Below are 19,983 nucleotides of genomic sequence, written 5' to 3'. Positions count from 1 at the left end.
TCTTCTTCTGCCTGTGTCTCTGCCTCTCTCTCTCTCTCTCTCTGTCTGTCATGAATAAATAAATAAAATCTTTAAAAAAAAAAATAGAACATGGTTTATTTTTCTTAGGTGAGTTTTTATATAGTTGTGATCACATGTAATTTTGTGTTCTTTTTTACGTAATATTACATTATTGTATTATATGTGTCACATGTTCCTTATATTTGCAAATCTCATTATATCTACTTAAACATTTTCTTAATGTTGGATATTTAGATTGTTTCCAAGTTTTGTTTTTTTTTTTCATTTTATTTATTTATTTTTAAAAGATTTTATTTATTCACTCATGAGAGAGAGGGGCAGACACAGGTAGAGGGAGAAGCAGGCTCCATGCAGGGAGCCCAACACGGAATTCGATCCCGGGTCTCCAGGATCAGGCCCTGGGCTGAAGACAGCACCAAACTGCTAAGCCACCGGGGCTGCCCTGTTTCCAAGTTTTTAAAATGCATTTTTAAGTTTCTTTAAATTGGTTGATATATATCCTACTACAGATGAATTTGAACCTATCGTAGGAAGAATGGAACCAGTCTTTTGATTTTAGAGCTTATAATTGGTATCAGGAAAGATTGAACTTCAGACTAGCATTTGACTACCAGAGAGAAAGTTTTGTTTCTAATATTTATTCTTTTTTTTTTTAAGATTTTATTTATTTATTCATGAGAGACACACAGAGAGACATAGGCAGAGAGAGAAGCAGGCTCCATGCAGGGAGCCCGATGTGGACCTTGATCCTGGGACTCCAGGATCACTCCCTGGGCCAAAGGCAGATGCTCAACCGCTGAGCCACCCAGGCGTCCCCCTATTCTTTCTTTTTAAATAAAGATTTTATTTACCTATTTATTTACTTATTTGAAAGAGAGAATGAGAGAGATCATGATCAAGGGGAGGAGCAGAGGGAGAGAGACAAGCAAACTCTGTGCTGAGCATGGAGCCCAATGTAGGGCTCGATCCCACAACCCCAGTATCACAACTGGAGCAGAAATCAAGAATCAGATTCTTAACTGACTGAGCCACTCAGGCACCCCTAATGTTTATTCTTGAAAGTTTATTATGTCTATTATCTTTTTAAAAAAAATATTTATTTATTCATGAGACACACAGAGAGAGAAGCAGAGACACAGGCAGAGGGAGAAACAGGCTGCATGCAGGGAGCCCGACGGTGGGACTCGATCCTGGGTCTCCAGGATCACACCCTGGGTCGAAGGCGGCGCTAAACCGCTGAGCCATGGGGGCTGCCCTATTACATCTATTATCTTGAAAGAATTCTCATGTGTCAGTGACTTCCCATTTTTGCATCAAAATGATCTTTGCTTTTGTTAATCTACTCCTGGACAATAATATCTTGTGAAGTCTATCTTTGCCTCTTAGACATCTGAGCACTGCTTGTCTATTATAATTGAGTGCTCTTTATTGTCCTCTAATATTTTACATAGAGATGCCTGTCATAACCACCCCCAAAATTTTTGTCCTTAAATTTACTTGTTTACACGTCTGTTGGTCTCCTGTAAGCCTGGGAAGGGACTTTGTCTTTTGGCTTTATATACCTACTCACTGGCACAATTACGTTTATGGTAGATAATGTGGTACTAGAAGTCTGTTTTAAAAATTATAACTTCAGTTTTCTCTGTAAAAAAAGACCAGTTTATATTTGAAGATGCGTTCTATTTCTAAGACAGTTACTCTTTGTCATTTGCTCATGCTGGTCTCCTGAGTACTAACATGAAATGAGAAAGAAGGGATGGGTTGATGTGAACTAACTTTCTGAAATCTTGACAGGTGTGGGATTATGAGACTGGAGATTTTGAGCGAACTCTTAAGGGGCATACAGATTCTGTACAGGATATTTCATTTGACCACAGTGGCAAGCTTCTGGCTTCCTGTTCTGCCGATATGACCATTAAACTATGGGATTTTCAGGGCTTTGAATGCATCAGAACCATGCACGGTAAGGTATAGAGGATAGTATTTTGATAGTGATTTGTAACATGACATTCCAGAGAAAAGAATATTGTTTTTTAATAGTATACAGTTTCCCTATATGCATTTCTTAATTGTATCAGTGGAAGAATGTATGATGTAGATAGCTCATGGATAAGATAAGCCCACAGTAGTTGAGAGTTGTTTCAATTATGAGGTTTTATCTCCTAGTACTGGTTTATATAAAATACTTAATTCATTTTCGGGAATATTTTTGGATAAGAAAAACTGCGGGGACGTCTGTCTTCAAGAAAGAAAGAAAATGAAGTTATTGGGGATTGTTTTGTTTTTCATTTTTCTCACTTGGGAAACTGAAGTCCAGAGAGAATAGGTATAATGAAAGCTGGAACCTAGCATTTCTTGCTCATGTTAGGATGTTCCACGTATCTCAATGTTAGGTGGTTTTCCTGGGTCTTGTCATAGACTGTTCTCAGGCGGTTTGGCTTTGTGGAAAGGACATGGGCTTTGGAATCAAATATCTGGGTTTAAATTCTTACTTGTTTACTTGTAGCTTTGGGAAATTTCAACAACTCACCTGCAAGATAGAAGTAATAATAATACTTATCATAGAATTGTTGTAAGGATAAAATGGAATTGTATACATGAATCATCTTGGTTTAGTACCTAGCACATAAAAGGTGTTCACTAAGGATTTTTGTTTTCTTTAAACATGATATAATTTGAATGTTTGGATAAGGAATAAGATACATAAGGAACACATGCTGTGTTGGTAATAAGAGGTTTTTTAAAATAGATAATGTAGTGATATAAGCTATGTGATTACATAGAAAGTATAATTTGAAGAGTGTTTTCCCCTCAAATTAAATGGGAATCTTGCCAGTTAAAGGAATTCTTTCATAAAAGAATTGAATCCTTTCATAAAATCTAGTGTTTGTGTTTCTTTGAGTAGCCTGTATCTTGTTGCTTTGACTTTAATAAGAAGGGGAGTGGGAGATAATAGGGTTTCAGATATGGAATGAGTAGGTCAAGGGAATAAAAGGCACAGCATAAAGAATATAGCTAATGATGTTCTAATGGCGTATGGTGGCAGATGGCAGCACAGCGTGTAATGTATATACTTGTGGAATCACTGTGTTGTATACCTGAAACTAATGTAACACCGTGTGACAACTATACTCAAAACTTAAAAAAAAAATGTTCTTTCCAACCTTTGTATATTCCTTAAAATAATATATATGAGGATTCTTTAGGGCTTTTTCCATAAAGAATACCTAATTAGAAACGTGAATAATGCATATAGACTAATGCATTTTTTTTTTTACCCCCAGGGATATCAACAACAAAAATGAAATTTTCAACCACTATTTTAAATATGGAACCACATCTTCATTTTTCTTATTCTTCTGTTTAGCTTTGTAAATCTTATTTCCAACCTATATCTTAGGATATCAACCATGGAAATTATGTTTCTAGTATTCATACATAAACATTCAGCATATTATTAGTATATTCAAATGCTGATGATATGCCTTGTGATGTTAAAACAGTTGTATAGGTTGAAATTTAATCATAAATTGAGCCAGCTACTTACTTCATTATGGATTATTTTATTAAGTTGCTAATTCTTTAACTTTTTTGTGTGTAAATCCAAGTTTCTTATCAAATTTATATAAAACCCAGTGTGTGTAAAGTTGCTGCAGTATTTGAAATCCGATGGTGAAATCTCTTGGTAAACTGAGGTTTAGTTGCTCTTGGTGATATATCACTTAATACGTTGCTGTGTTGTGTGTTTTAGGCCATGACCACAATGTTTCTTCAGTAGCCATCATGCCCAATGGAGATCATATAGTGTCTGCCTCAAGGGATAAAACTATAAAAATGTGGGAAGTGCAAACTGGGTGAGTAGGTTTAGTTGAAAAGGTGTCAGCTAAAGAGATATTAAACAAACAACCAAAATGTATTGTGAACCAGTTATTTAGACTTTAACCCAGAATGGTCATGGTGCCGGTTGTGTCATATACTTTAAAACAAGGATTTAATCTCTAAATGTTTCCCAAAAAGGAACAGGGAAATTAAAAAAGAAACTTCCATGTTCTTGAGAGCCATTTTCTATTCAATGGCTAATTTCTTTGTGGTCTTCTTTTAAGGTGATTTCTCTGGGTTGAAATAAAAAGTAAATAATATATATGCAGATATTCCCTTATTAGGCTGAATTTGATTGTGGTTAGAATGACCCAATTTTTAATATAAAACCTTAACCTACTACTGGTTTTACCCAAATTAGTAGAGTGTACCTTTTTCCCAACAAAGCTATAAATATTTTTGTTAGTGTGTGTGTGTGTTTAGTTTTGAAAGATTTTCTCTCTATATTTTACCTTCTCGGATGTGTTGATTGGTTAGCTCCTTAATGATACTCCTATCAGTATATTTCAATTGATGTTTGATTTTCCAGCCTTTCCCCATCTTTTATTAACCAAGAATGTACATTTATTCTGTTGACTTGTATATGATTACTCTAACTTGTTGCCAACCTCTTCATTCCAATGCATAGCTAGTTTTATATTGCTTCTGGGAAATGTCCCAACGATTGCCATTCATGATGTAAATTTATTACTTATTTTGACAGCTACTGTGTGAAGACATTCACAGGACACAGAGAATGGGTACGTATGGTGCGGCCAAATCAGGATGGCACTCTGATAGCCAGCTGTTCCAATGATCAGACTGTGCGTGTATGGGTCGTAGCAACAAAGGAATGCAAGGCTGAGCTTCGAGAACATGAGCATGTGGTAGAATGTATTTCCTGGGCTCCTGAAAGCTCATATTCTTCCATCTCTGAAGCAACAGGATCTGAGGTATGTGATTTTATATGTTATTTCATGATTTTATTGTTGATATAAGAACTTAGATAACTTTTCTGATTCTTGGTTTCAGGGCAATTAATGCATTGACAAATCTGCATCCCAAAATTCTGAATCTAGAAACTCTTTACTCTTTCAAAACTTGCAAAAGTATTTATATTTTTTAACCAATGGTTATTATTGTTGTCCGCTGACTCTTGATTTGTGCTGGGGATAATTCTCTTGAAGAGTAAAAATGGTCATTAAATTTATCAGAAATTCCATTGTTAGTATACCAATGCAAAGTAAAACTCATGGGAGAGGTTAAAGTTATCTTTTAGAAGAATAGCCTTTAATGAGTGTAATTCTTTTATTTGTAAATTAATGGTGGAATGCAGTTCATTACTTAAATATTTGTTTTTAACAAAAGCTATTTCATATGGAGTCCTCTTAATACTCTTGAACACTAGAAGCACTAGCTGAATCTGGAGTTTTATTTGTTTAAGTTTTTATCTTAATTGCCTGGTGCTCATCACAAGTTCACTCCTGAATGCCCATCACCTATTTCACCAATCCTCCCAACCCTTCTTCTTTCTGGTAACCATCAGTTTGTTCTCTAAAGCTAAGAGTCTGTTTCTTGGTTTGTCCCTTTCCTTTTTTTTTTTTTTTCCCTTTGCTTGCTTATTTCTCTTAAACTCCATATGCAAGTGAAATGTACAGTATTTGCCTTTGACTTATTTCACTATGCTGTTCTGACTTATTATACTCTCTAGCTCTATCCGTGTTGTTGCAAACAGCAAGATTTCATTCTCTTTATATTTTTTAGGGATTAATAATATTCCTGTGTGTGTGTGAGAGAGAGAGAGAGAGAGAGAGAGAGAGAGATCTTTAGCCATTCATCAGTTGATGGATACTTGGATTGCTTCCATATCTTGGCTTTTGTAAATAATGCCGCTATAAATAAGGGTACATGTATCCCTTAGAATTAGTGTGGGTATTTTTTGTGGGTTTTTTTGTTTTTGTTTTTGTTTTTGTTTTTTTTTTAATTCTTTGGGTAAATACCCAGTAGACCAGTTACTGGATCATGGAGTAGTTCTTTTTTTAACTTTCTGGGGAACCACCATACTGTTTTCCACAATGGCTACATTAGTTTGCATTCTCACCCACCCCTTTCTCCACATCCTCACCAACACCTGTTTCTTATTTTTTTTTTTATATTTTTTTTCTTTATTTATTTATGATAGTCACACACAGAGAGAGAGGCAGAGACACAGGCAGAGGGAGGAGGCTCCATGCACTGGGAGCCCAACATGGGATTCGATCCCGGGTCTCTAGGATCGCGCCCTGGGCCAAAGGCAGGCGCCAAACCACTGCGCCACCCAGGGATCCCCCAACACCTGTTTCTTGTTACTGATTTTAGCCATTCTGTCAGGTGTGAAGTGGTATCACATTGTAGTTTTGATTTGTATTTTCCTGATGATGAGTGATGTTGAGGATCTTTTCATGTGTCTGTTGGCCATCTGATGTCTTCTTTGGATAGTTGTCTGTTCATGTCTTCTGCCCTTTTTTTTATATATATATATAAATTTTTTTTAAGGATTTTATTTATTTACTAATGAGAGACGGGGGGGGGGGGGGGGGAGAGAGAGAGAGAGAGAGAGAAGCAGGTTCCATGCAGGGAGCCCAATGTGGGACTCTGTCTCAGGTCTCCAGGATCAGGCCCTGGGCTGAAGGTGGCGCTAAACCACTGAGCTCCCCGGGGCTGCCCTGTATAAGTTCTTTATAGATTTTGGATACTAACTCTTTATCAGATATGTCATTTGCAAATACTTTCTCCCATTAAGTTCAGTAGGCTGCCTTTTTCGTTTCATTGATTGTTTCCTTTGCTATGCAGGAGCTTTTTACTTTGATGTAGTCTCAGTGGTTTATTTTTGCTTTTGTTTTCCTTGCCTCAGAGGACCAATGTAGAAGAAAGCTAATATAGCCAATGACAGAGAAACTACTGCCAATTCTCTCTTCTATGACTTTTATGGTTTCAGGTCTCACACTTAGGTCTTTAATCCATTTTGAATTCATTTTTGTGTATGGTGTAAGAAAGTGGTCCAGTTTCATTCTTTCACATTTCTGTCCAGTTTTCCTAATACTATTTGTGGAAGAGACTCTTGCCCGTTGGATATTTTTTCCTGCTTTGTCAAAGATTCATTGACCATATAATTGTGTTTATTTCTAGATTTTCCATTCAGTTCCATCGATCTTTATGTCTATTTTGTGCTAGTACCATACTGTTTTGATTACTACAGCTTTGTAATATAACTTGAAGTCTGGAATTGGGATGCTTCCATCTTTGCTTGTGTTTTTCAAGATTCCTTTGGTTATTTGGAGTCTTCTGTGGTTCCATACACATTTTAGGATTGTTTTTTCTAGTTCTGTGAAAAATGCTGTTGGTATTTTGATAGAGATTGCATTAAATGTGTAGATTGCTTTGGGTAGTATAGACATTTTACCAATATTTGTTCTTCCAGTCTATAAACATGGAATGCCTTTCCATTTCTTTGTGTTGTCTTCAGTTTTTTCCATCAGTGTTTTATAGTTTTCAGAGTACAGGTCTTTCACCTCTTTGGTTAGATTTTAGATTTATTCCTTACTATTTTTGGTCCCTTTATAAAGGGAATTGTTTTTCTTAATTTCTCTTTCTGTTGCTTCATTATTGAATGCAGTGGATTTCTGTAAATTGATTTTGTATCCTCTGACTTGACTTGGTTTGCTTATCAGTTCTAGCAACTTTTTGGTGGAGTCTTTTTTTGGGTTTTCTAGTCTGGAGGTTTTTCTTTTTTTATTTCTTCACGGTCCTTAGTTTGTACTTTTCATGATTTCAGTCTTTATGGTTAGTAACTTAAAAATAAATTACAGAATATTACTTCTTTGAATAAATTGTATGAGCCAAAATTGACCACATTTTTTCTTTATAGAGACCGTCCTAACGGGGATTTTGTTTTTTCTGGTTTTGGTTAAGATACAGTGCAATATTGGTTTCTAGAGTAGAATTCAACGATTCATTACTTATGTACAATACCTAGTGCTCACAAGTGCCCTCCTTAATACCCATAACCCATGTAGCCCACCCCCCACCCACCTCCCTCCTTCAACCCTGTTTGTTCTCTAACATTAAGAGTCACTTATGGCTTGTTTCCCTCCCTCTATTGTAGTAGATATTTTAAAATTTTAATAAATGAAGGAGGAAAATCCACGTGCCCCCCCCCCCCCCGTCTCTGTCCTTCTCACCCTCAAAAATTATTTTTCTAAAATGAGGCTTCCGTAATAACTATATTTTGGCTGGCTGGTTGCATTTTCAAATTCTGTGTACTGCCCTCTAGTGGTGGTTACTTGCCATGTCATAAATTTGATTCTGTGTGGATTTTATATAGATGGAAATAAATAGTTGTAAACTTTTTTCTTGATTACAGAAGCCTTGAACATCAAACTTGTCAGCCATTAGTATTACAGAAACTGAATCCTAATCTTACTGGAGCTGTTCTATTTTTATATTATCTGGGACCTTCCTGTGTAACAGCTTACATATGTCAAAAGATCTATATATTTTGATAGAGAAAAATACAAAGAATAAGTTCAAGAGATCTAATTGTACAGCATGGTGACTGTAGTTAAAAATACTGTGTCATATACTTGAATTTTTCTAAGAGTGTAGATCTTAAGTATTCTCACCAGCTTAAGAAAAAAAAAAAAAAAACGTATTTTCACCACCTAAAAGGGGGGTGGGAATATTTATATGAGGTGATGGGTATATTAATTAACCTGATTTTGATGGTCATTTTACAATATATATATATTTCAGAATATCAGGTTGTGTGTAGTAAATATATATATATTATTTGTCTCCCAAAGTTGTATTTTTATAAAAATTGGGAATATAGATCATCGGTAGAAGTCCTTTAAAGTCTTCACTTAACTTCTTACATGGGAAACTTAATTTTTGTATGTTTTCTGTAGACTAAAAAAAGTGGCAAGCCTGGGCCATTCTTACTGTCTGGATCCAGAGACAAGACTATTAAGATGTGGGACGTCAGTACTGGCATGTGCCTTATGACCCTCGTAAGTTTGCGTAATCTCTTTTGTATCTTAACTATGTTTATGACTTGTTGGGTTAGATGCCTTATGATATCTTACTAAATAAGCTGAATCATTGCAGGCTTTATTTTTTATTTTTTACTTTTTAAGATTTTTATTTATGTATTTGAGAGAGAGAGAGAGTGCACTAGACATGAGTAGGGATAGAGGGAGAGAGAGAAGCTGACTCTCCACTAAGCAGGGAGCCTGACTTGGGATTTGATCCCAGAACCCTGAGATCATGACCTGAGTCAAAGGCGGATGCTTAACCAACTGAGCCACCCAGGTGTACCCTATTTGTAGGCTTTAAAAGAACTTCTTTATAAAGACATTTTTTTTTTATTTATTTATTTATGATAGTCACAGAGAGAGAGAGAGAGAGAGAGGCAGAGACATAGGCAGAGGGAGAAGCAGGCTCCATGCACCGGGAGCCTGATGTGGGATTCGATCCCAGGTCTCCAGGATCGCGCCCTGGGCCAAAGGCAGGCACCAAACCGCTGCGCCACCCAGGGATCCCTAAAGACATTTTTTCTTAAAATTTTGTAATTCCATTATTAAAGTGATAGGAAAATTATTTCTGTAGAGTGTCATGTTTATATAAAGGATCTACAAAGCCAGTTAATTCTAGGAGGGAGATCTTCGCTCACTATATCTTTAAAACTTAAATTACTCCTGTGGGAGAGAAGCAGTGTTATTATAGACTCCTTTTTTTTTTTTTTCCCTAAGATTTTTTTTAAAAGAGAGAAAGAGCCTTGGTGGAGGGAGGGACAGGATGAGAAGGAGAAGCAAACTCCCCACTGATCAGAGAGCCTGACATGGGGCTCCATCCCAGGAGCCCAAGATCATGACCTGAGCCAAAAGCAGTCACTTAACCAGCTGAGCCACCAGACACCCCTAGACTCATTCATTTTTTAAACTGTTTTTGTATTTTACTGTATTTAATTTTAATATGAATCCTTTTAACTATTATCTGTTGTTCACATGGTCCAATTTATTTGGTTTATTTTACCATTCTAATGTTCATGTTGTTACCTACCTAGCTTTGTGACTTGGAAATGCGTATTTCATTTTAGGAACATCTAGAATTTGGTATTAAGATATATAAATGATACAACAGCATTGTGGACATTCTTGTTTGCCTAAGGAAGTTCGAGGAGAATCTGTGGGCATTAATTCAGTAGCCGTTTTTGTAATTTGGCATCTATGTTTGTTTTAGAGATTCTTTAGGTGCTAACCATACCTTGAAGTGATTGTCTCTCTGTAGGATATAGTAGGCACTTAGGAAGTATCATCAAGAATTGAGGGCAGCCCTGGTGGCGCAGCGGTTTAGCGCCGCCTGCGGCCCGGGGTGTGATCCTGGAGACCCGGGATTGAGTCCCACGTCGGGCTCCCTGCATGGAGCCTGCTTCTCTCTCTGCCTGTGTCTCTGCCTCTCTTTCGCTCTCTCTGAATAAATAAATAAATAAATCTTTAAAAAAAAAAAAAAAAAGAATTGATTAGAGGGGTGCTTGAGTGGCTGATTCAGTTAAGCTTGTGACATCTTGATTTCAGGGTTGTGAGTTTAGGATCTGCGTTGGGCTCCATACGGGGCATGGAGCCTACTTAGAAAAAAAAAAAACTGATTAGAAAATTAAACTCTTCTCTAGGAGTATTCTGAGCTGACTTCAGATATACTATATCCCTATTTAAAAAGATGATCTACATTTAAAATCAGAAAGTATGTATGGGGTACCTGGCTGGCTCAGTCAGTGGAGCATGGGTGCTGTTGATCTTGGGGTTGTAAAGTTTGGGCCCCACATTGGGTATAGAAATTGCTTAAAAATAAAATCTTTTTTTTTTTTTAAGATTTTACTTCCTTATTTCAGAGAGAGAGTGTGCACCAGTTGGTGGGGAGGGTCAGAGGGAGAAGCAGACTACCCCCCTGAGCAGGGAGCCAGATGTGGGGCTGGATCTCAGGACCCTGGGATCATGACCTGAGCTGCTCAAGTGCCCTGAAAATAAAATCTTTTTTAAAAAGAAGAAAGCAAGAAAGCATGTGCTCTTCTCTCCTGTAATAACACAGGTTATCTTAATTTCCCTGGAGATTTCTGGCGCCTATTTTTTCCAGCTAAAGAGAGAGTACTTTTTACTGCTTTATTTTGGTGTAGCCTTGGAAATGTGATTTAACTTTTGTTGAGGCTTCTACCTCTAGTGATTGGTGACTTTTATAAGTCACTATATAAGAGGACAAGATTTTTTTAAAAATTTTTTTATTTATTTGAGAAAGAGCACACACACGAGTCAGTGGGTGGGCAGGAGGGAGAAGCAGACTCTGTGCTGAGTAGGGAGCCCGACATGGGGCTGATCCAGGACCCTGGGATCATGACCTCAACTGAAGGCAGGCACTTAACCGACTGAGCCACTCAGGCGTGTCCCCCACCCCCACTTTTTAAAATTAACTCCCCTTTCTTGGTTATGTACACTGTAGAAAAATTAGAAATATACAGGAAAGCTAAAAGAAAAAAAATCACCCTTACATCACTCTCTCATACTTAATAATACCTACCAAGTATATTTTTCTAGTCTAGGGCTGTCTAGTAGAACTTCCCGTGATGATGTTCTATATATATTATCCAGAGTTGTGGCTACTCGCCACATGCAGCTATTAAGCTCCTGAAACGTGGCTAATGACACTGAATGACTGATTTGCTGATAGTATTAATATTGGTTTATATTTAAAAAGCAACTTGTGACTAAATGGCTACCCAGGTAGACTGTGCAATTCTAAGCTATTTTCTTTAATTTCTATGTGATATGAATATGGTGGGGGATTTTTATATATGTAAATGATGAGAACCATAATATTGTACATACTGCTTTGTAGCAAACCTTTAATTTAGGAGATATATGACACTTGCTCGTGGTGTTAGATCTTTTATACTGATTACATACAGTGCTTTGATGAGCATCTTTGTTAATTCTCTGAGCCATTCTTCATTATTTCTTAGGGTAAATAGCAAGAACTGGAACTGCTGGGACAGGGGATATAAATAGATAAATTGGATGGATGGATATTCAGTAAATACCTAGAGTCACCAGTTGCTAACATTTTCCTTTCTGTGTATGTGTGTACATTTTGCTGAACAGTTTGACCATTGCTTGTAGATACCATGACAATTGGCCTAAAATAATTTTATCACGTGTCTCCTAAGAATAAAGGTATTCTGTATAACCACAATAAAATGATTATAAGTTTCATGTCAAGAAACTTAACATTGGAGTGCCTGGCTAACTCAGTAGAGCCTATGACTCTTGATCTCAGGACCACAAGTTCAAGCTCCACTTTGGGCATAGAGATTACTTTAAAAAGTTGATTTTAAAAAAAGAAATTTGACATAAATATTACATATTCACAGTTTCTCCAATTATCCCAATAGTGTCTTTTATAACTTTATTTTATCCACTCCTCAGGAGGCAGTCAAGCATCACTCATGATATTTACTGGTCATGTCTTAGTAGTTTCCAGTTTCCTTTCATCTAGAAAAATTGCTTATACTTCTTTTGGAGTGTGGGGTTAATTTTTGGCATTGACCTTTTTTTTAGAGCGCTTTGAGTAAAGACTATTTACCTAGATGCTGTTTAAACACTTTATTCCTTTTTAAGTCAAATGCCTTTCTGTTTTTAAGGTGGGTCATGATAACTGGGTACGTGGAGTTCTGTTCCATTCTGGGGGGAAGTTTATTTTGAGTTGTGCTGATGACAAGACCCTACGTGTGTGGGATTACAAGAACAAGCGATGCATGAAGACCCTCAATGCGCATGAACACTTTGTTACCTCCTTGGGTATGTATGAGTAATGAGGTTTCTAAGCAATTAGATTTTGGAGTGCCAGGCATAAACAGTTTTATGTAATTGTGTGGAATTTTCCAGGTAAGAAATGACTGTTTGCTTTCAGGACAGACTAGAGAAGATAGTTTTAAAACTTTGTGGATTCCTATCTTTTGTTTTAAATTCTCCTTTCCTTAACTATATCTCTCCATCATCAGCCTTATAATAAAAAATTTACTTTCTCCATTGCACAACATTGGTTTTGGAAACTAGGATTGTGAAGAGGATGCTTACTAACCACTGTGATGGGTGATTTTCCTCCCCTACTAGTTTGTAAGTTTCTCAAACTAAATCTTACTCAGACTTTTTTCCTGTGGCAGGTATATACTATTATGTACTGAGAACTCACAGAATTGTAGTTATGTTTAATAAATATCCTCCGTATTATCTGGACCTGAATCTAGAATTTAAGATACTGAATACAGTAAAATATAACACACCTAGAGTATGATGGATCTAATGATGAAAGTAAAGCCTGGGTAGAATAGGGCTAATGCCTACCTCGTAGGATTTGTTACAAGAATTAAACATGATTATTAAAGCTTTAGTACTAAGCCTGGAACATAGTAAGTTAAGTAAGTAGATACATTGAGGCTGAGGCTACCTTTGTTGTTGTTGTTGTTGTTGTTGTTAGATGTGTTTATTCAGCTTTAGTTGGGATGGGGGTTAATAGGGGTAGGTATTTTTATTGAAGTGTTAATACAGGATTTAATCATTACATGTCAGCTTCCCTAACCTAGGGGTGGGTGTGTACAGAAAAAAAATGAGTATTCCTGATACCTGGACTTGCTTATTTTGTGGCTTATTAAAAATTTTATATGAATTTAAAATAAGCCTTTTCTTTTTCTTTCAGATTTCCATAAGACGGCACCATATGTGGTTACTGGCAGTGTAGATCAAACAGTAAAGGTGTGGGAGTGCCGTTGATTGAGTCTCATTTGGCCCCTCCTCCCATTTTCCTCTGGATGCACTCTGATGATACCATGGTTACCCCATTGAGCTCTGTTTAAATAAATATTGTCCTTTCATGTAAATTATTCTGGATGTAGATTGAGCTTATTAAATGTTACACACAAAGTATTCATGCATGGTGAATCCAAATTGTATACTGTAAATTTACATACGTTGTCTAGAAGTACCATAGGGTTTAAAAACCTGGGCTGGCATTGGTCACACCAGGCCTAAGAAGGCAGAAGTTGAATAAATTGAACTAGGGCACTAAACTGAATAGTTGACAGTGTCATTTTATGTTGGATTATTAATTCCTGTTTTTCTTTCTGCTGTTGGTGCCTGACTTGATGGCCTCATTTGGGGAAAAGTGGTGATTATTAGGGCTTTTTCTGAAATGTGTATCTATGTAACATCACTTAAGTGTGCTTAATAAATCTTTAAGGATGTTAGATGATAAGGCTACAATTCAAAATCTTCTGAACCATCTATATAATTAATGGGAATTACACATTGGAATTTTTGTCATGACACATTTGCCAAATCAATAGGATACATTTGTTTTGGCAGCCTTTCATGCAGAGGCTAGTGGTATATTTATGTAAGAAAATGACTAAATCTCAAATAAGAAAAATCTCAGCAGCTAATAGCAAATCATTTATTTCATTTGGGTCTTAATGCTTTGTAAACAGGTTAACAAAACACTGTAATACTCTAAGCTTCTATTTTTCACACTAGACACACTTCTAGTTGTATTCTCCATACTATTAGACTGTATAGTGATGTGATTTCCAAGTAGAATTTAATCTTCCCATTGAGTGTGTCATGGTACAAATCACTATTTGTTTTGATGTTTTTTAGGGATGTGCAATGTGCATTACATAATGACAAATACTGAAAAGGTTATGTTTGCCCATTTTAAAGAAGTGGGAGAAATAACAACAGTTTGCTTTTCAACATGAATCTGATATTGATTTGAACTGTATTTAACTTACACGTTAAAAAAAAAGACAGGGTTTAATGGAGCATGCATAAAAATGTACTGTGTTTTCACCTTTTGTTTATATATAAATGTTTATATGGGCCTATCTATAAGTGGATAAGTCTGTATATGTATATCACACACATACAACCTCCATGTCTTTGGGTCCTGGGTTTTTGCAGAAGTGCTAAAACATACAAGTAGAATAAATTTTGCTGTGGAATACCATACTTTAGAACAAGCCCATTTTGATCCTCATGCTTCTGAAAACTAGGTCTGACTCTGTGGGAATTTTTCCCAGCTAAAAGGAAGATCACTTCCCCCTCCACAGTTCGTATGTTCAGCATTTTACACATCCTGATATATTGTATATTGTGATCCAAAGTTACTACAAATAGGTTTCAGAGAGTTTTTATCTATGACTTTGGAAACAATAATTCATTGCAGATCATTAAATACATAATTTCATTGCTTAGCTAACCAACAGCTTTTTTTTGAGGTCATTTGAAAAGTTAACAGAACAAAGAAATAACAAAGTTTAACAAAAGAAATGTACTCTCTGAATTGCATTGTATTCATTTGCGTAACGTGATTTTTTTTAAATGTCCCTTTTAGCATTTAATGGAAATTTGGTTCCTGAAAAAGACAAAGGGTTAGAGTTAGTGTCCTATAGATACACAGAGACTAGGCCTTATGTTTACTAGAAGCAGCTTTACGTCTAACTTGTGTCTTTTTGTTCGTTTGCTTTGTTTTTAATAATTCCTGAGAGATGTCTCTGGAAGGAAAAGTGTTTTGAGAACTAAAGGCTATTTTTGAAGACAAAAATTACAACTTAAGCTAATTCCCTAAATACAGTAGAATAACTTTTGGGACAATATTGCCTCACAACCCTGCTCACATTGAGAAGTCTCTTTTTTTTGTTTCCCTTTAGCTGTTCTGACTGGATTTTTCTACAAAAGCTATGGAAGATATCTTTGTTCTCGTTTGCTGCTACTTCCTGTCCTATTTTAAGAAATATAAATACATAGAAATGGTGCATCTTAACATTTGTTTGTACATGTATAAATGTCTTGTATTTTAATTCATTTTTAGCATGTAGCAACACGAATTGTTTAAGGGTAAGCCACAACATCTAGAAATCACTCATAGCTACGAACAATAAAGGAAAAAAAATGGTACCGATTTAGGAGGAAACAAAGCTGCTGTCCGCTGGGTTTCCCCCCTGCAGCATACAGTGACTTTCGTTGACAAAGGAGGAGAAACAATATTACTCTGTAAACAAAGTTATCCTTACTTGGGAGATTGCCACAGCCTGCTGCTTAGTTGAGCTACCAGACAGCCTCCATTTAAGAAGCAGCAAACACTGAATCTCAGGGATGGTCCTCAACTGGATCCAAATGTAACGAGCCCTGTTTGAATAATGAAGGGGGGTGGGGGAGAGCGATCCATCCACGATCTGGAGTCAGAGGTGTGCGGTTTCCTGCACTGTTGTTTGACACTGCCCTGTTGATGCCCTTTCTTCCTGTTGCCTCCGTTTTCTCTGTCTGCTGTCTAACCCTGTGCCTTGCCTGGGATAAGTACAATGATGAGGTTACTGGTTTGGATTGTAAGTAGAGGAAGTTACGAATTGGTTTAGAGGTTCACTGCTGCTTTGTCACTTTCTCAAATTGGCCATTAAGAAATAAAAAGCTGGTAGAATTGCATCTTCAGATGATTATTTGACTTTGTGTGTGTGTGAAAACAGACATTCCAGTGCCACCCTAAATAATGTGCCCAAGAAGTCCTAGCTGCACTCTTGAAAGTGCAAGCCACAGAGACTGTGGTTTAGACATTGCTTGGAGAATAGTTGCTTTTTTGACATGGCATCTTGCACTTTAGGAGACTAAGACCGTCCTGTTTTGTCTATGTGTGGTGTGACCAATGGTGTGCCCAGAGCACTGCTCTAAAATCACTAGTGTTAGCAAGTCGTCCAGGCTGTGGAGCGCTCGCTGTAGTCTTTGGAAGCTTCGGCTCTAGATCACTAAGCCCAGTCTCCTTACTGTCAGTGCCCTGCTCTCCTGTTTGCCTCTTTCTGTTTCTGTGTGAACTTCCAGTTAAAATCACTCATTAAATAGTTTTCTTTTAAAATTATTTAAAGAAAAACTATTTAAAGGATATTTTGTTTTGTTGACAGTGGTGGCTTGATAATCCTTAAGCAACTGAAGTTAAAATTGTTGAAGGAAAAGGCACTTGAAATGGTTACTCTTTCTGTCCAGCTGTATATAAGTCCAATGTGTTAATTAATCTAGATGATGCAAAGAAGAATCTCCTGGTAGAGAAGCGACATGTACAAAATCGGTGAAAAAGGTTTTGGGGTTTTGTTTTTTTTTTTTTTTTCCAGTAGGTTGGGGGGAGGGCAAGCTGGATTTACAAGTCACAACTGGACTGAACTGGCCTTTTTATCTTTCCACTCTATCATGTAAGTAGCTGCTTTCTTGTCCTGCCTATCCTTCAGGCATCCCTAGAGCTCACTCTGAAGATGATAGAAACAAACACAAAATCTTCGGGTTAGAAGTTGATCCTGACACTGACATGAAGGCAAGCATTGATTTCATATGAATGTTGCAGAGGTGGTGGTGATTGGAGAAAACAGTTCCCAGATTGTAAGAGTTAACTGAAGATATTGACACAATTTTAAAAAATCAGTAAAGGAATGTATATAATATTGCTCTTGTGTTTTACAGTAAGATTTGTTGCTCTCAGACTGTGTAAAACAAAATTTATTCATGTTTTCTGCATATTAAAAAATCCTATTGTACCAATTGGTAAACTATTAAATGCCTATAAAACTAGATGTGATTTTTTTTTTTTTTTTGGTGTCTTTGTGCAGAGATTTAAAGCCTTATAATTGAGTCCAAATTGGAGATGGAATATGTTCAACACCAGTCATACAGTGAGATGCAAGTTGGTAGCAGGGCTTTGATAGAAGTCTTTTCTTGAGGGCGATGCTGGTACTGTGTTTGCTGTCTGCTTCCTTCGCCTTATTAAGGAGGTCAAGAGCTAGGAATCAGGGCTGCAGGGGCGCTTGCCATGGTGGGTGGGCTTAATGAGCCTCGACTTCTCTAAGGCACCGCCCTCCCCTCCTGCAGCCCTTCCGGACAGTGACTCTTCAGTCCAGGAGCTCAGGCCCTGGAGAGCTGATGCCAGGAATGACCTATTGTAAACCCCTACGCCACACACACACACACACACACACACACACACACACACACACACACCAACAAAAACTTGGCGCCTTTGTGGTGGTCAGGGTCCACAGATAAGGATCATGCCCCTTTTGTTCTATTAATGAATGAGCCTTTCTATCCAGTGGTCTTGGATTCTTAAAGATTCTTAATACTGTTTTAAATTTTGCTTGAAATGTACCAAAGTTGTCTTCACTCTTGCCCCAGAAGTCCCATGGTTTTCCCTCTGCTTTACACATGCTGGCTATGTCCTACCTTCATCCTTTCCATCTCTGCTACTGGTCAGCTAGCACTCGTGTCCAGGGCACCCATGAAGTCTCCAGACCCTTTCATGTATAAAGGACAAGATTGATGATGTGGTGGCTCTTTACTTAAAGCCTGGTGGTTTTCCTGCCTCCTATTGGGGTAGCCTCTTCCCCACGCCCCACCCCAAATGGAGATCAAGAGCACCAAAGTAATTTGCTTGAAATTCCAGTTTTCTTGAGTGTTGCAGCTTTTCCATATCCCTGCAGGGCACTTTTCCCCTAGCTTGAGATGCAGATGATGAACCTGACCCACTTTCCCTAGAGGTAGAGAGTTGTAGCTTTAGTATTAGGATCACGAAATGCAGTCAGCTATTCAAAACTCACTGGTATATCACTTTGAAGCTTCTTTGGTTCATTGGATGTGTCTGTGACAGGATGAGGGCTAGGAAGATGGAAGACTTGGGAAATGGTACTGCATTCTAAATGTGGCAGCTCTCCCTGTTCAGGCTTTGGTGAAACGACATGCATGCAGAGATAATTTTTGACTGCTCAGAATCTCCTAGGAAGATGATTCTCATGTGTTCCCCAGCTGGCCAGTGGCAGCAACATTCGGGAACTCAGAAGTGCAAGCTCTTGAGCTCCAGCTCAGACCTACTGCATCTGAAGCATCTATATGAAAAATCCATTTTAACAAGCTATCCAGATGACTCTGATGCCAGCTCAAGCTTGAAAACCACTGATCTAATTAATTCAGCTAACTTCATTGAAGAAGACATTTGGACAAAAGTCATTGGTCCCTGGGCCCCAGAGCTGCGGTTTGAGCTCAGATCTCAGCCCTCTTTATCACTATCACTTTGATACATAGAATTTGTTCCTTTGAGAGTGTTCTGTATGGTCATCACTCCCATTTGGTCACCAGCCCTCTTTTAATAAAAGTGGAAGGGCGATTGGCTCAGAGGAGCGAGCCACTCAATCTTAGGGTTATACATTTGAGCCCCACGTTAGGTGTAGTTTACTTAATAAGAAATATATATATATATATGTATATTTAAAAATAAATAGAAGTGGAGGTGGAGGGAATAGGGAAGGGAAAAGACCTATCATTTTGAATGCTTGTTAGGTGCCAACACACTCACAAATACGTTCCCTATTGGTGGACATTAGTACATTTTTATGGACAAGAAAACAGGTGCACTTGAGGCAAGGTCTTAGGCCAAGGGTATTAATACTAATCTAGAAGGGGAGCTGGGACTCAACCCAGATGCGCAGGCTCTTTCCCTTACCTGGTTCTGCCTGTTAGGCATCTTGTTAGCTAAGTGTAAGGAGGACCTTCTGACCTCTTTCAGTTTAACCTTTAGCCATGCAGGAATGACCCTCGTCCCATCCCGGAGGCCCTCTATCACATTGCACCACACTGGGAACTCTGTGAGAAGGCCATTAGGAATGGGGCGGAGCCTGGGAATGGGTCAGCAAGGATTATGCTGCCTACACTTGAACTTTTGGAAAGCTCCTAAATCATTCTTTGTGAAATGACTGTTCTCAGGATAATTCGGTCCTGCCTAGTCTGCATCTCTCTCTTTTTTTTTTTTAATCAATGGATTTGCCTAATGGGGTTTTTCTCAGTTTACATTTGAGGGCCACCTGTCCTCTGTAGGCGTCCTGATTACACATGCCTTGCTTGATTTGATAGTTTAGACCCTGGCAGGAGGAATGTGATAACCTTGTTCTCTGCCTCAGGGTATACAGGTTCCTGGGTGCAGTCTAACTAGAGCGCT

At 37.7% G+C, this 19,983-nt stretch overlaps 1 protein-coding gene across 3 annotated transcripts in view; it reads left to right on the top strand.

Annotated features, from left to right (window-relative positions):
• Positions 1 to 17,570, top strand: part of PAFAH1B1 (platelet activating factor acetylhydrolase 1b regulatory subunit 1) — an 82,789-nt gene extending 65,219 nt beyond the window's left edge. For all 3 annotated transcript variants that reach the window (XM_077851711.1, XM_077851713.1, XM_077851712.1), the window contains 6 exons: positions 1,816 to 1,984; positions 3,773 to 3,875; positions 4,604 to 4,832; positions 8,826 to 8,927; positions 12,608 to 12,764; positions 13,663 to 17,570. In XM_077851711.1, coding sequence (XP_077707837.1) covers positions 1,816 to 1,984; positions 3,773 to 3,875; positions 4,604 to 4,832; positions 8,826 to 8,927; positions 12,608 to 12,764; positions 13,663 to 13,736 — 834 coding nt within the window. In that variant the 3' untranslated portion in view covers positions 13,737 to 17,570. The remainder of the gene's footprint in view (positions 1 to 1,815; positions 1,985 to 3,772; positions 3,876 to 4,603; positions 4,833 to 8,825; positions 8,928 to 12,607; positions 12,765 to 13,662) is intronic.
• The last annotated feature ends 2,413 nt before the right edge of the window (positions 17,571 to 19,983 follow it).

Source organism: Canis aureus, chromosome 16 (assembly GCF_053574225.1).
Source record: "Canis aureus isolate CA01 chromosome 16, VMU_Caureus_v.1.0, whole genome shotgun sequence".
Lineage (NCBI taxonomy): Eukaryota > Metazoa > Chordata > Mammalia > Carnivora > Canidae > Canis > Canis aureus.
Note: the sequence above shows the minus strand (reverse complement) of the source record. Positions and strands in the feature narration are given on the sequence as shown.